At 37.0% G+C, this 12,640-nt stretch overlaps 1 protein-coding gene and 1 long non-coding RNA gene across 4 annotated transcripts; one reads left to right on the top strand and one right to left on the bottom strand.

Moving 5' to 3' along the window:
* Positions 1-1,084: 1,084 nt before the first annotated feature.
* LOC130731884 (uncharacterized) lies at positions 1,085-3,331 on the bottom strand. The gene is made up of 3 exons (XR_009016873.1): positions 3,168-3,331; positions 2,009-2,142; positions 1,085-1,610 (listed from the first exon to the last, which is right to left on the bottom strand). It is a non-coding gene; the product is annotated as an uncharacterized LOC130731884 (long non-coding RNA).
* Positions 3,332-5,586: 2,255 nt separating this feature from the next.
* On the top strand, positions 5,587-9,022 carry LOC130742486 (probable arabinosyltransferase ARAD1). 3 transcript variants are annotated; one of them, XM_057594612.1, is made up of 3 exons: positions 5,587-5,740; positions 5,904-7,260; positions 8,272-9,022. In XM_057594612.1, exons 2-3 carry the CDS (start codon positions 6,289-6,291, stop codon positions 8,791-8,793), a joined length of 1,494 nt encoding a protein of 497 aa, XP_057450595.1. In that variant the 5' UTR covers positions 5,587-5,740; positions 5,904-6,288; the 3' UTR covers positions 8,794-9,022. The 3 variants fall into 3 exon arrangements, with proteins under 3 accessions (XP_057450595.1, XP_057450646.1, XP_057450707.1); XM_057594663.1 differs by having other exon boundaries at positions 5,599-5,740; positions 5,931-7,260; XM_057594724.1 differs by having other exon boundaries at positions 5,599-5,740; positions 6,127-7,260.
* The last annotated feature ends 3,618 nt before the right edge of the window (positions 9,023-12,640 follow it).

Consider the following 12,640-nt stretch of genomic DNA (forward strand, 5'->3'; position numbering starts at 1 on the left):
TTGAAAGTGTGTCAGAGTTTAACTAGGACTTTTTGCTCGGTTTATTTGAACCAAGGCTTTGTTCACACGCTTTTCCCGTAAGAGCAGGTGTGGCCTCCCCAACTCTACTCGGCGAGGACTTACACTGGCTCGGGTCCCAATGGCCATTTGGGTTGCCCGAGGCTTGGCCTATTTAAATATGCTCACCCTTATACGGGGAGGCTTTTTGGATAAGAAGCTTATCCCACACGTCGCAAACGGGTAGCAGCGATTGCGCCGGACTTTCCCAAGCGATCCCCAGACTTCAAGGTCGTGTTGGGATCGCCACCTTCAGGGAAGTTTTCCCACCGTGCAACCGGTACAATTCAGTTATTTCGCAGGAGTATTGCTAAGAATATCCTTTTGTATATGATTGTAAAAAGTATTTTATACATTTTTTCGAGGGATGCCACATTAAAAAACTCTCGTGGTGGAGAAAAAGAGTACATCCTTATTTTTAGTCCTAATTTTTGTTCCAAGCTCGCCCTGCTGAAGCCAAGTCTTCGCTCATCTCGCCACGTTGGTGGCCGCCCTACTGATTCTTCAAACCTCTGTCGCCAGTCAGAGCACCTCGCCAAGCATCCCGTCTTTTAATTTAAGGGATTTTAATTGCCCTCTAAAATAGGGTATTTTAATTTAAGGGATTTTAAATACCTTCTAAAATTACATTCCCCCAAATATTCCCCCATCTAAATACAACCTAATATTAAATACATTAAGAAAAAAATTTGTCACTAAATAAAAATAATAACCTGTATTTTTTTTAAAGAATAACCAATTTTATTAAATCACATGGAAGTACTGCAACTTTCACTACAAAAAAAAAGGTATTTTGCGGCGCTTCTGGAAGCATTTTGCGGCGGTTAAAACCGCCGCAAAATGTATAATGAGGCGTTTCCTTGAGCGTCGCAGTTACGAGCGTCGGGCGCCGTTCTGCGGCGCTTATATCCAAGCGTTGGAATAACCGCCGCAGAATATAGCGGCGGCTAAAAGCGCCGCAAAGTCTGTAATTCATCCCGCCTCTATTTTGCGGCGGTTTCTAACCGCCGCAAAGCTCTTACAAATTCTATGAATGCAGGTACACACTGACAGTTCAGATTTTCATTTACATTATGAAAACCTAAGCTGGTAATGGTATAAAGCTTTCCCTTACTCACATGGAAAGAATGAAACAGATTACATAGTTCATAAATCCAAGGAATACACAATTAGCCAATACCATGTTCATAAACCCTTCATGCATAGAATGTTCATTAAAATAAAGTAACATGCATACAGTGTTAGGGAACATTGCTTGCTAGTGAAGAAAAATGAAATGAAATGAAACGATTAAATATAATGGCAACAAATCACTCTTGAAAATATTGTGTACAAGTGAAAATAAACAAGAGGAAGCTTTGAAGTAGGTGCACGACTTTACTGCAAACAGCAAAAGTAGGATGAGAAACTGAAAAGTCTTAAAAAGACCTAGCCAAATATGAGGTCAACCCATTCATGTAAATGAGCAGATACATACTCACTCTCCAGAACCATCCTATGCGTATGCACAAAATCAACTGGATTCTCAGCCCAAGCTAGAAGTCTTACAGTATCTGGTATCAAAGAAGTAAATCACAAAGAGAGCTATAATATGCATGTGAATATACCATGATATCTTCTTAAAGGAACTAATGAAGAAAATAATAATGACTATACCAAGCTTTCCTCCCAACTGCGTTGTACCAAAATCAATTGAATTTTTATTTGTGAGGACCTCGGGGAGGTAAAATAGCAGAGGAACCTAATAAGTGGAGATTAAACCTCTCATTCACATCCAATTTTACACCTCTATATACTTGTTACTCCAATTTTACTTCTTGTAATATTTATAGTGAAATATGTGGAAAAAAATGAAACTTGTTATCAGAAAATAAAGCCCATTTAGAATATCACATGAATAAACCAAAGGGCGGTGATAAAAGCAAGAAGAGCAGCATAGAACAGAGTTTACCTGTTGCAAGATAAGAAAGAGAGAAGAGATCGCTCAGCAATGCCAAACAGAAGGAAACATGATTGTATCTGGTTAAAATTTGTCAAATGCAATCAACACATTTCACTTTGACTGTTGCATATTTACTTAATAACCTGAAATAGTTTAAGGAACTATAGAAGTAAATACTACTCACAGCTATACTTTCTCTAACAAAGTAACACAAAACAGAGAATCCAATTGGTAACATTAAAATGGTAATAGATACCAAGCAAAAAGGGAGGAAAGAAAACAACATTAACCAATAAAATGATGCACCAGGGAACACATACCATTGGAACTAGCAAAAAAAGTTCAGTCATTTTCATTTCCCATTTACGAAAGCAATAAAATAAAATATCTTACGAAAGCCTGGCCTATCTCATATGTTGTTTAGCATATAAATCTATTTTATCAACAGTGGATACAAACTCTAGGCACCAGATAAAGTTGAATATAGTATGCAAACACAAAGTGATGCACTCTTACTATCAAACACCACACCTTAGTCTTACTCTTAACAATGGAGGCATTGCCAATTAAGCTACAAGATAATTGGAATATGTTTTTTTCCTGACTTCAAAATAAATCCACCATGCAACCAGGCCAATGCCTATAGATAATAAGTTCTAAAATTGTCAATCATGAAAAATTAGATTGAGTCCAACAAAGCAATAGCATCCCATAACAACTAAGTCTATTGCACAGAATCAATAACTCAAAAACTGAAAGGTGCTTATATCTCCCATAAAATGCACACAGCAAATAATCAACTTCACTCTTAAACTGGTTTAAACAGTTGAAGTGAATTTAACATTCATAACACGATTCAATAATCACAGGACACAAATCTTGAAAACCAATTGATGAAACTATGCAGTTTCAAAATTTTCAACAGATTATGAAAAACTACACAAACTACGAATAGAGTGAAACTGAGGATGTAAATGGAACAAAAGAGGGTGTGGTGATGTATCGAAAGGCAAAGACAATAGAAGAAGCAAGGTCGCAGTGACGGATATGAGAATGCAGATGAAGATCCAAATCTGAAATCCCTATTTCTTGATCAAAACAAACGGTGGTTATCCAAATCTGAAATCCCTAATTCCTGATCAAATCGCGAGATGAGATGAGTGCTTACCTTCAATCCATGGCTGGGTGAGCTTGCATTTGGAAAGAGATCGCGGTTCTGAGAGTGATGAAGCCTTCGATTCGATTGAGAGGAACACGAAGATGAGAAGAGGTTTCCATCCACGTTTTGCTGAGAGAGATTGAAGGAAAACGAAGAGGAGAGGAGGTTTCAGAAACGTGAATCGTGAAACGCGAATGAGTTAGGGTTCGCTGACCTTTTTAATTTTATAAATTAAAATTATTCACCCATTCTGCGGCGCCTGGTTGAACCGCCTCAGGTTTAACCGCCGCAAATGCATAAAAAAACCGCCAATAATTGAAAAAAACCGCCAATAATTGTACAAAAACTGCGGCGGCTGGCCTAACCGCCTGAATAAGCGCCTCAATTTTACATTTTGCGGCGGTTTTCTCGTAACCGCCGCAGAATGTCCGCCCCTAGCTGCTTCTTTTCTTGTAGTGTTTTAAAATGAATAAAATTTATTAAAAGCTACTAAAATACTTATATTAAATAATAAAATTAAAAACATTTTTTTTCTTTGAAATGAATTAAAAACTTAAAACATATATTAAGAATATTGAATAATATACCATTTATTGACAGAGCATTTCCTATGGTTCTGCAAAATGTCTCATCATTACCACATTGTCTTGAATCATTGTGTTAAGATTTTATCAGTCACTCTTCAGCCTAAACTCACTTGAACCTTGATATTAAATACGTTTAGCACTAACTTTTGAATTTATGAGCTTGATTTCCCTTATTCATCTTGCAAATTTTCCGGTGATATATGAAGACCCCACAAGGTGGCTTCTACCGACATCCTCGAGATATGGTCAGGGATCACAAGACTGCGATGCTAACCATGACATGAACCAAATGATAGAGCGTTGTTTGGTGCTCAAGCGCCTGTGGTAGTGGCAGAGGCGGATGAGAAGAAGGAAAGGGAGTAGGACAAGGACAAGGAGGTCAAGGCAAGAAGAGAAGAAAGAGGAAGGAATAGTTGCTTGTTTTTGTTTGTGTTTACGTAAAAAAGCTGAGTTCGTATTTTAAGATTGGAACCTTTAAGATTTGCTTTGTATGTTATGGTTATCCTTAGATACCTTATAGTTATGTAATGCACAATTATTTGGTAATTATTCTACCTTTAAGCATTGTTATGTATTTGCTATGGTTATGCTTGTTTTTGTTTCTATTTGGGGCTATGTAATGCTTATGTTTCTGACTGCTTTTGTTAGTTAATACGTTTGTACGCATAAAGTGCGTAGGCAACGCACTTGAAAATGCGTAGTTAACGCACTATGAAGTGCATAGTTGACACACTTAGAAGTACGTACGTGAGGCAATGCAGTTAAACGTGCGTAGTGAACGCTCTTGAAATTGCATTTAAAGTGAAACGTAAATAGAAACAATTGAAACAGAATCAGAAACAATTCTAGAAACAGTTGATCATAACTACAACAAAAATCTCATTTATTAATCATAACAACATTAGTACAATTGAAACTGAATCATAAACATATACAGTTGAGAATTCTAATTGGAGACCAGTTGTAATGATAGAAGCATTAAAGATAGTGCTCAATTGGGCTCATAGGTTGCTCATTAAGGTCGCTCTGTAATGCCTTTGACATTCGCTTCCGAAATAGGTTAATTCTTAAACTGGTTGGGAAAATATAAATTACACACTCCAAGGATTGATAATCCTTGGACCTCTTCCTTCCAACTCATATGTCCCCAACTCTTACCACTTCAGCTATCATTGAGACATAAAATTCATGGGTAATCTGAAAAGTCAATAAAACGTTTTACAAATTTATAGCTAATAATTACTTTTCTTATAATCTTATAAAATTACGTAAATGTGACTTATAAATTGGTACAGAGAGAATAATATTTTTATATAAATCTGTATAGTTGATATAATTTACTCTATCATCAAGATAATTCATAATTTCCAACCCCAAAACAGATTTCTTAAATATAATCCTTAAGAATTTAATGTATATGAGTCGGTGTAAACAGTTTACACAGTCACCGAATTGAGTTCCGCCACACCAGCACATATATTCTTGTGTTAATTAAAATTTAAGGTGAAAATTATTATTTCACCTACTTGCCATAGTGTAATTAGATATCAGTATAAAACTGTTTTACACTGACGACGATGTACCTCCATTAAACTCATATTTCTTAATAGAAATATTTAACGTATATTAATAGTTCAAAATCAAACAAATATATCTTAAAAAAATCATACAATATTATCTTTATTTAATACCTATATATTGTTAATCTTTGCTGTCAAAAAGTATATTGTTAATCTTTAAGAAAAGTCTTTGGGCATGCAAGCGTATTTATCTATAAAAGGATAAATATTTAAATGAAGTGTGATGACATTCGCACTTGTGACTCACTCACACCGACACACCAACGCCTTCAGCATATATAGCTGACAAAACGTAAAACCTTTTCCTCCGGAAAGTTTCTCCTTTATTTTTTCCTGCTGCTTTCCGAACGTGAACACAACAACACACTCACCACGGTGTTGAACCGAGCGCTGCATCAATCTCATCCATCATCAGGTACCCCAGATGCCAATTCTTGTTCTCTTTCTCTTGATTTTGCTTCCTAAGCTTGTTACTTGAAAATAAATGCTCACTTGCTCAATGTTGAAGCTGATATATATATAAAAAGTTTTTTATTGGTGTTTATTACTAGTACTAGTTTTGATTAAGCTCAACACAGGTTGAATTTCAATGGTTGGGTGGATAGTTGTTGATACTTGATACCATATGATATCTCATCAATGTCTTGTGCAAGAGCTGGGAATTTTACAATTGCTTTGTAGTTAGCAAGTCAATTCACAGGAGAACTGTTAATTTGGGGATCTTCTTCTCCAGCAACTAGTTCATGGGTATGGTGTTTGTTTGGTATTTGAGGGACATGAGCTGTGGATATATATATGCAGATTGAGGAGAGGGCTTATTGTTAGAAGAACCATAAACCCTATCATGGTCTTTGCTTGCTTTGTGTATTTGAGGAAATAGCTAGCATACCCTTCTTCGCGCAGCGAGTGTTGCTGTTCTGTTCAATTTGCTGTGCTGCCCAAAAGTTTGCTTGATCTTCAACAATGTCGGAGAAAACTCCTGCGGTTCTATCAAGGTTTATGTTTTGTGTGATGCTGATTTCTATGTTCCTTTTGGTCCTGTCTACCCTTTTCCTGCTCCAGTTTAGTAACCATTCTTTGATACCTAGATCAGTGTTAGAGCTTATTATTGTCAATAATACATCACTTTACTTCATGCCTGATACCAATAGGGAGCAAATTCAACTCCCTAAACACCCTTCTGAGGACGTAAGATTTCAATCATTAAAACCCAGTGAATCTGATTGGAAAGTTTCCAATTCAAGCCACAAAACAAGCTCTGTTAGACAGGAGACAAATATGGCATCTGACCGAACTCGGGCTCTATTGAGAGTATTTATGTATGATTTGCCTCCTGAATTTCACTTTGGTTTATTGGGTTGGAAGGGAAGTGTAAATAAAAAATGGCCACAGGTGGATGACCTCAAAGATATTCCGCGTTATCCGGGTGGACTGAACTTGCAGCACAGTGTGGAATACTGGCTCACCCTCGATCTTCTTTCATCGAACTCCCCGAAAGTTGGCCAACCTTGCCCTGTTATTAGAGTACAGAATTCAAGTCAAGCAGATGTGATTTTTGTGCCGTTTTTCTCGTCTCTGAGTTACAATCGACATTCCAAGATTCGTGAGGGTGAAAAAGTTAGTGTTGACAAAACATTGCAAGACAGATTGGTGAAATTCTTAATGGGCCAGAAAGAATGGAAACGTTCAGGAGGGAAGAATCATCTGATTGTAGCCCACCATCCTAACAGCATGCTGGATGCTAGAACGAAGTTGGGCTCTGCTATGCTCGTGCTTGCAGATTTTGGTAGATATCCAAATGAATTGGCAAACATCAAGAAAGATATAATTGCCCCGTATAGGCATGTCGTACGCACCATTCCAAGAGCTGAATCGGCTTCATATGAGGAACGTTCCACACTGGTGTATTTCCAAGGGGCAATATACAGGAAAGATGTGAGTTTCTACCCCCACACGTGTTATCTTTTTAATGAATTTTTACTTTGCTATGAAAAATTTATCTAGCATTGACATTGATGTGATACTATTCTGGTCCCTTTTTTTTCTTCCATTGAATTATGAAGCCAAGGTGCTTTAGCTTTTTAACTTGAAAATGCTTGGAACTAAGAATTAACTCCTTAGTTGTAATTTTTTCTGTCTTAGACTCTTAGTTGCCTAAGAAACCCTTCAGATTCCATGTGGTAAATAACTCTCTCATGCCACCTAGGAGCACACACACACACACTACTCTCTAACTATACCATCGGCCAGAAGGGGGTATTTGTAAGGTAAGGTGGGATTTGAACTCAGATCCTTGCATCCATCCTGACACCTTGTTACAAATTGGAGTAACTGACAAGAAAATATTCTACTCTTCATTTTTTGCCTCTTTTAGCCATGTCCTTCTCCACCCATGTTTTAAATTTAGAATTAGAAAATATTTAACTTGACACAAAGTGCACCTATCTCATGATGTAAATTGTGGATCATATTTGTTTTTGAGCTTAACAAGGACATCAAGATATAAGTAGCTGTGATGACTATAATGAACATACAATTCATTAGCCGAATATTTTAGTCATAAGAACTTGATTCAGCACAGGTAGGACCTGAAGCATGTATCAGGACCATAATAGCTTTCATACAAGCCTTCAGTTCTGAGGCGTTGCAAGAGAATATGTCTTTTTCATGCTTCCAATTTCAGAAACTACTTTGATGGTTGTTTTCTCGGATGATTATATATAGTAATTTGTTTTGACTGACATCTCTGGTCTTATAATGGCATGTCTGCTCATGATGTAAGATCACACTACTTAGATTGCTTTCTGAAATTTATTATAATGACATGATTTCTGCTGTCTTTCCTTCCGTACTACTTCCCCTATCCATTTTATTCTGTTAAATTTAAATGTGCCAGATGAATCTTTCTTCAATTTGATTGGTTATATTATCTTGTTGAAACCTTAGGGAGGATTTATTCGCCAAGAACTGTATTACCTCCTCAAAGATGAGAAAGATGTGCATTTCACATTTGGGAGCATAGGAGGAAATGGGATTAAGCAAGCAAGCAAGGGGATGGGCTTTTCCAAATTCTGTCTGAACATTGCTGGAGATACCCCATCGTCCAATCGCCTCTTTGATGCCATAGTAAGTCATTGTGTTCCTGTCATCATCAGCGATGAAATTGAGCTACCATTCGAAGATGTCTTGGACTACTCAGAGTTTTCCTTACTTGTCCGAGCCGCCGATGCTGTAAAGCAAGGCTACCTGCTGAATCTCCTTCGCTCAATCAAGCGGGAGGAGTGGACCAAGATGTGGGAAAGGTTGAAGGAGATTACCCATCACTTTGAGTATCAATATCCATCCCAGCCTGGGGATGCAGTAAACATGATTTGGCAGGAAGTTCAGCATAAGATATCTTCAACACAGTTCAATTTGCACAGGAAGAACAGGTACCGGAGATCTCAGCTTCATGTTAAGACTAACTGAAGTACTGAGATTCTATTAAACCTTTGTCACATTCAATATATCAATGGAGAGAGACAGACCCAGTTTAATTTATGTGCAACTAGCAAGCTTCATACTCTTTTCATTGAATAGCTCATTTTGTGATGAAAAAAATGATTCTTTTTAAGTCGTTGCATACCATGTCCTCTATCCTCTTGACATATGAATCTTAGTAAAAATTACAAGAAAGTATAATAACTATATTCAAAAATATTTGGTAATCCCCCCCCCCCCTTTCGAACCAGTATCGGCACTAGTTAGGATATCTATGTTCATGATTTGCATCATTCATGCGCCCTTATGGTTTGTATCATTGATGTGCAAAGATCTTAGACTCTTATGGGGAGACTCTTCTGCTTGTGGTAACTCTTGATTTTGCTAAGTGCAAAATGAATCGAAATGCGATAGGATGATTATACAATCCAGATTTTTAGACATTCAAACATAACAGATATCAATGTACACATCATTTTTCTGTTCCTGTGACATCATATCATGCATCACATCTAAACAACTAGCTCTCTTCTTTTCCTTTATCTCTTTGGGTATGGTGTAGACACCTAATAAGAACCTTAGGAGAACCATATCACAAAAGTTAGCTATTGTAGTTGGAGAGCTCCTCATACCTTGCGATTACATATGAACATTTTCTATGATTTATGTCCATAAGCAATAGTAACTGACTTTATGCGGGAAAAATACTCAACAAAATAGTAGTGGACAAGTACAAGCTCCACTAGATAGAAAGTGGTAAATATATTCTTTTCATATATATAAAAGAAAAAAAATCCACTGTTCTGTCTTTAATAGCTACCAACATCAAACTATCCATCTATTGGTCAATACCTAGGATATCTATCTCTACATAACAGAAAGGATGCTGACTCAAAGATGAGTTTCAGCTGCAATTCTTCACCTGATTTGACTTGACAAAACTAAAAGCAAATAGAAAAAAAACAAAAAGAAAAACTGAGAAAACCAACCAACCAACCCATGTAGAAACGTTTAAGGGAGTATGAATTGTGGTGGCCTTCTCATTAGGGAACTCACTTGCCATTTAGAGGACATAGCCACAGCATGTCAACATCTGTTGTGAATTGGATCTGACCCTTTTCGAACTGTCCTTTTATTTGATTGATCTGGTTCAAATGTCACTGAAGGTGCAGGTGCCAATACTATCTTTGATTGCAAATCCTCCATTGCAACAGCTTTTAGAACACGAGAGATTTGAACAAGTGGTAATTGCCTCTTATCCCATCTCAGTGCAAGATCTTTGCTTCTCAGGCCAGAAACCATGTATGGTTGAGAAGCTAAAATCCCCGCACAGAAAACTAGAATAAGGAATCCTCTGAATTTCAAGAAACTCATGTTTTGGGTAAGAAAAAAATTGGAAGCAGAAAATATTTTCTCTAGCTAAGAAGAGAATGTTATGTGTCTGAGAATGTAAGTAACTCCCCTATCTGTTATTTGCTCATGATGCCTCTCTCTGCAAGAATAATCCTGCAGTTTTATCTTCTGTGGGATTTGGAAGTCTAAAAGCAAAAAGCACAAGAAACCCAGAACATGTAGGGAAGTTTTAGATTCACCTCAATCATAAGCATGCTCTAGAAGCAATTTATAAGGCTGTTTTGGAAGACTGACAGGTTTGAATAAAAGTTAAAATTGGAACAATATCCTTGGGAAGCCAAGTATCTTTTCATTCAGTTTCCCTACATGCCTATCATTGTCTTGCTCTTTTTCACCAAACCATGACCAAACATGTCTTGAAACACTTTATTAAGCTGCCACGTCATATGATCTTGCTGACATGTCCTTGTGCCATGTCTTGAAGGCATATGCTAATAGATAACAGATTCTCTAAGGTTGCTTAATCGAGCCAACAGCCTACTAGGTTTATATTTGTTGGGTAGCGAGATGCCAATTACTTCAAGGAGATCTCAAATTTTCCCGACTAGGCTAATAGCAAACAACACAAGTGGGAGCGCCCATTTTCACCCGAACTTTTAAGTGTGTGTTTGTATTTACGTTCAAGTTGATTAAACATATTCACTCGTGAGGCATGGATCGGCCAAAAGTACATTCAAACTTTCTTTAAATGTGCGCGGATAGTAATACAAATACACGATAAGTTAGTTGGGATACTAAGTATGAATAAGAAATCTGACATTAGATAAAGAGAAAGTGTAACATCCCGATTTTCGGGTGTCACTTAGTAACTCAAAAACAAAATAAAGCGAAAAATGAAGGTAATTTTTTTCGTTTTCTTTTTAGAGTTAAAGACTTTTCAAACTAAAGACTCACCAAAAATTGCACAACATAACTAACTTATAATATAGATATACAGCTCTGCTGTAACCATAAGTAGCAGAAAGAGACAGAAAGTAAGCCCGAAGGCAATACGTACAGATCCAGAGATCAGAGTGACAGAGTTATAGTTACATGTGTTGAGAATTCAAGTGCGGAGTTGGAGTCCCACATCCACTTGTTGGGGAGACATGGGAGCCCATGGGCCGAGGAGCAAGACACCAAGAGATCTCGACGCCACATCTTAACCCAAAACCTTAAGGCATTAGGTTTATGGGTCCATCTCCTTATATAGTCTTCTCCACACCCAAACTTAACCAATGTGGGACTCCAACTCCGTACTTGAATTCTCAACAATCTCCCCCTCAAGTGCGAGTCACCACCACATTATCATGACCCCCCTCCGCGGAAGCATATTCACCCTTGCACTGCCGTTCGCTTCGCCGCGTCAACAGAACCCGCCGCCTAGCCACACCGTTAGGAAGACTTTCGACACAAGGAGCTGTAACCATGGCTACACCAACCATCGGCTCTGATACCACTTGTTGGGGGAGATAGGGGAGCCCACGGGGGTGAGGAGAAAACTTTATAAGAGATGTGACCCATAAACCTAATGCCTTAAGGTTTTGGGTTAAGATGTGGCGTCGAGATCTCTTGGTGTCTTACTCCTCGGCTCGTGGGCTCCCATGTCTCCCCTAACAACATGTCCTCAAGAGTGGGAGAGTCAGCTAAAAAACGGCCTCCTCCAGACAGGGTCGTCTCAACCAATATTGAGGCCTAAAGCGAACTCTAAGAATTGTGCCTTTATAAAATTAATTTTTTATATAAATAATTTAAATAAAATTTATTTTTCGGGTTATTTGAGATGAAAATCGTTTATTAAATTATCATAATTGATTTCTTTTAAAAAACATTCAATAGATAATAAAACCGACTCATTTAATCTTTGTTGAGACATTTTTTTATCTTAGATATGATTTTATTAATTTTAATTTTGAAAAATTACGTTCCGCAGAAGCAACCCTTATAGGAATTGTTAACATTATTCTGTAAGTAATGTATGCATTTGGGAAAGAATCAATTCCTTTTACATAATTAAGTATGTCAATTGGTGTATCATTTCTACATGCATAATTTCTTTTAAGATGTTTAATTCTGTAAATAAATCTAGTCCATCAATATCTGAGTTTTCATTATGTTTTAATGAAAGTTCATGATTTAGACAGTATTCTTTTAACTTTTCATTATCAAATGACCTTATTTTCTCAATGTTCAAAAGAAATCCAAAAATATCACTATAAGAGAGGTAGATGAAGAATTAGAGAGGGTAGAAGAAGAATAATTCAAAGAGATTAAATGAATTGTCACACTCCTCATCTACTTATTATCAATTCAAAATACACAATAAATTGAATTTAATTTAAAATAAATGTTGCACTTAATAGATCTATTCTTTTAGGCACTCAATATGCTATTTAATTGGTCTACTCTTGGATAATTTCCTTTGAAATATATACTAGTTTTT

The sequence above is a fragment of the Lotus japonicus genome, chromosome 1, assembly GCF_012489685.1.
Source record: "Lotus japonicus ecotype B-129 chromosome 1, LjGifu_v1.2".
Classification (NCBI taxonomy): Eukaryota; Viridiplantae; Streptophyta; class Magnoliopsida; order Fabales; family Fabaceae; genus Lotus; species Lotus japonicus.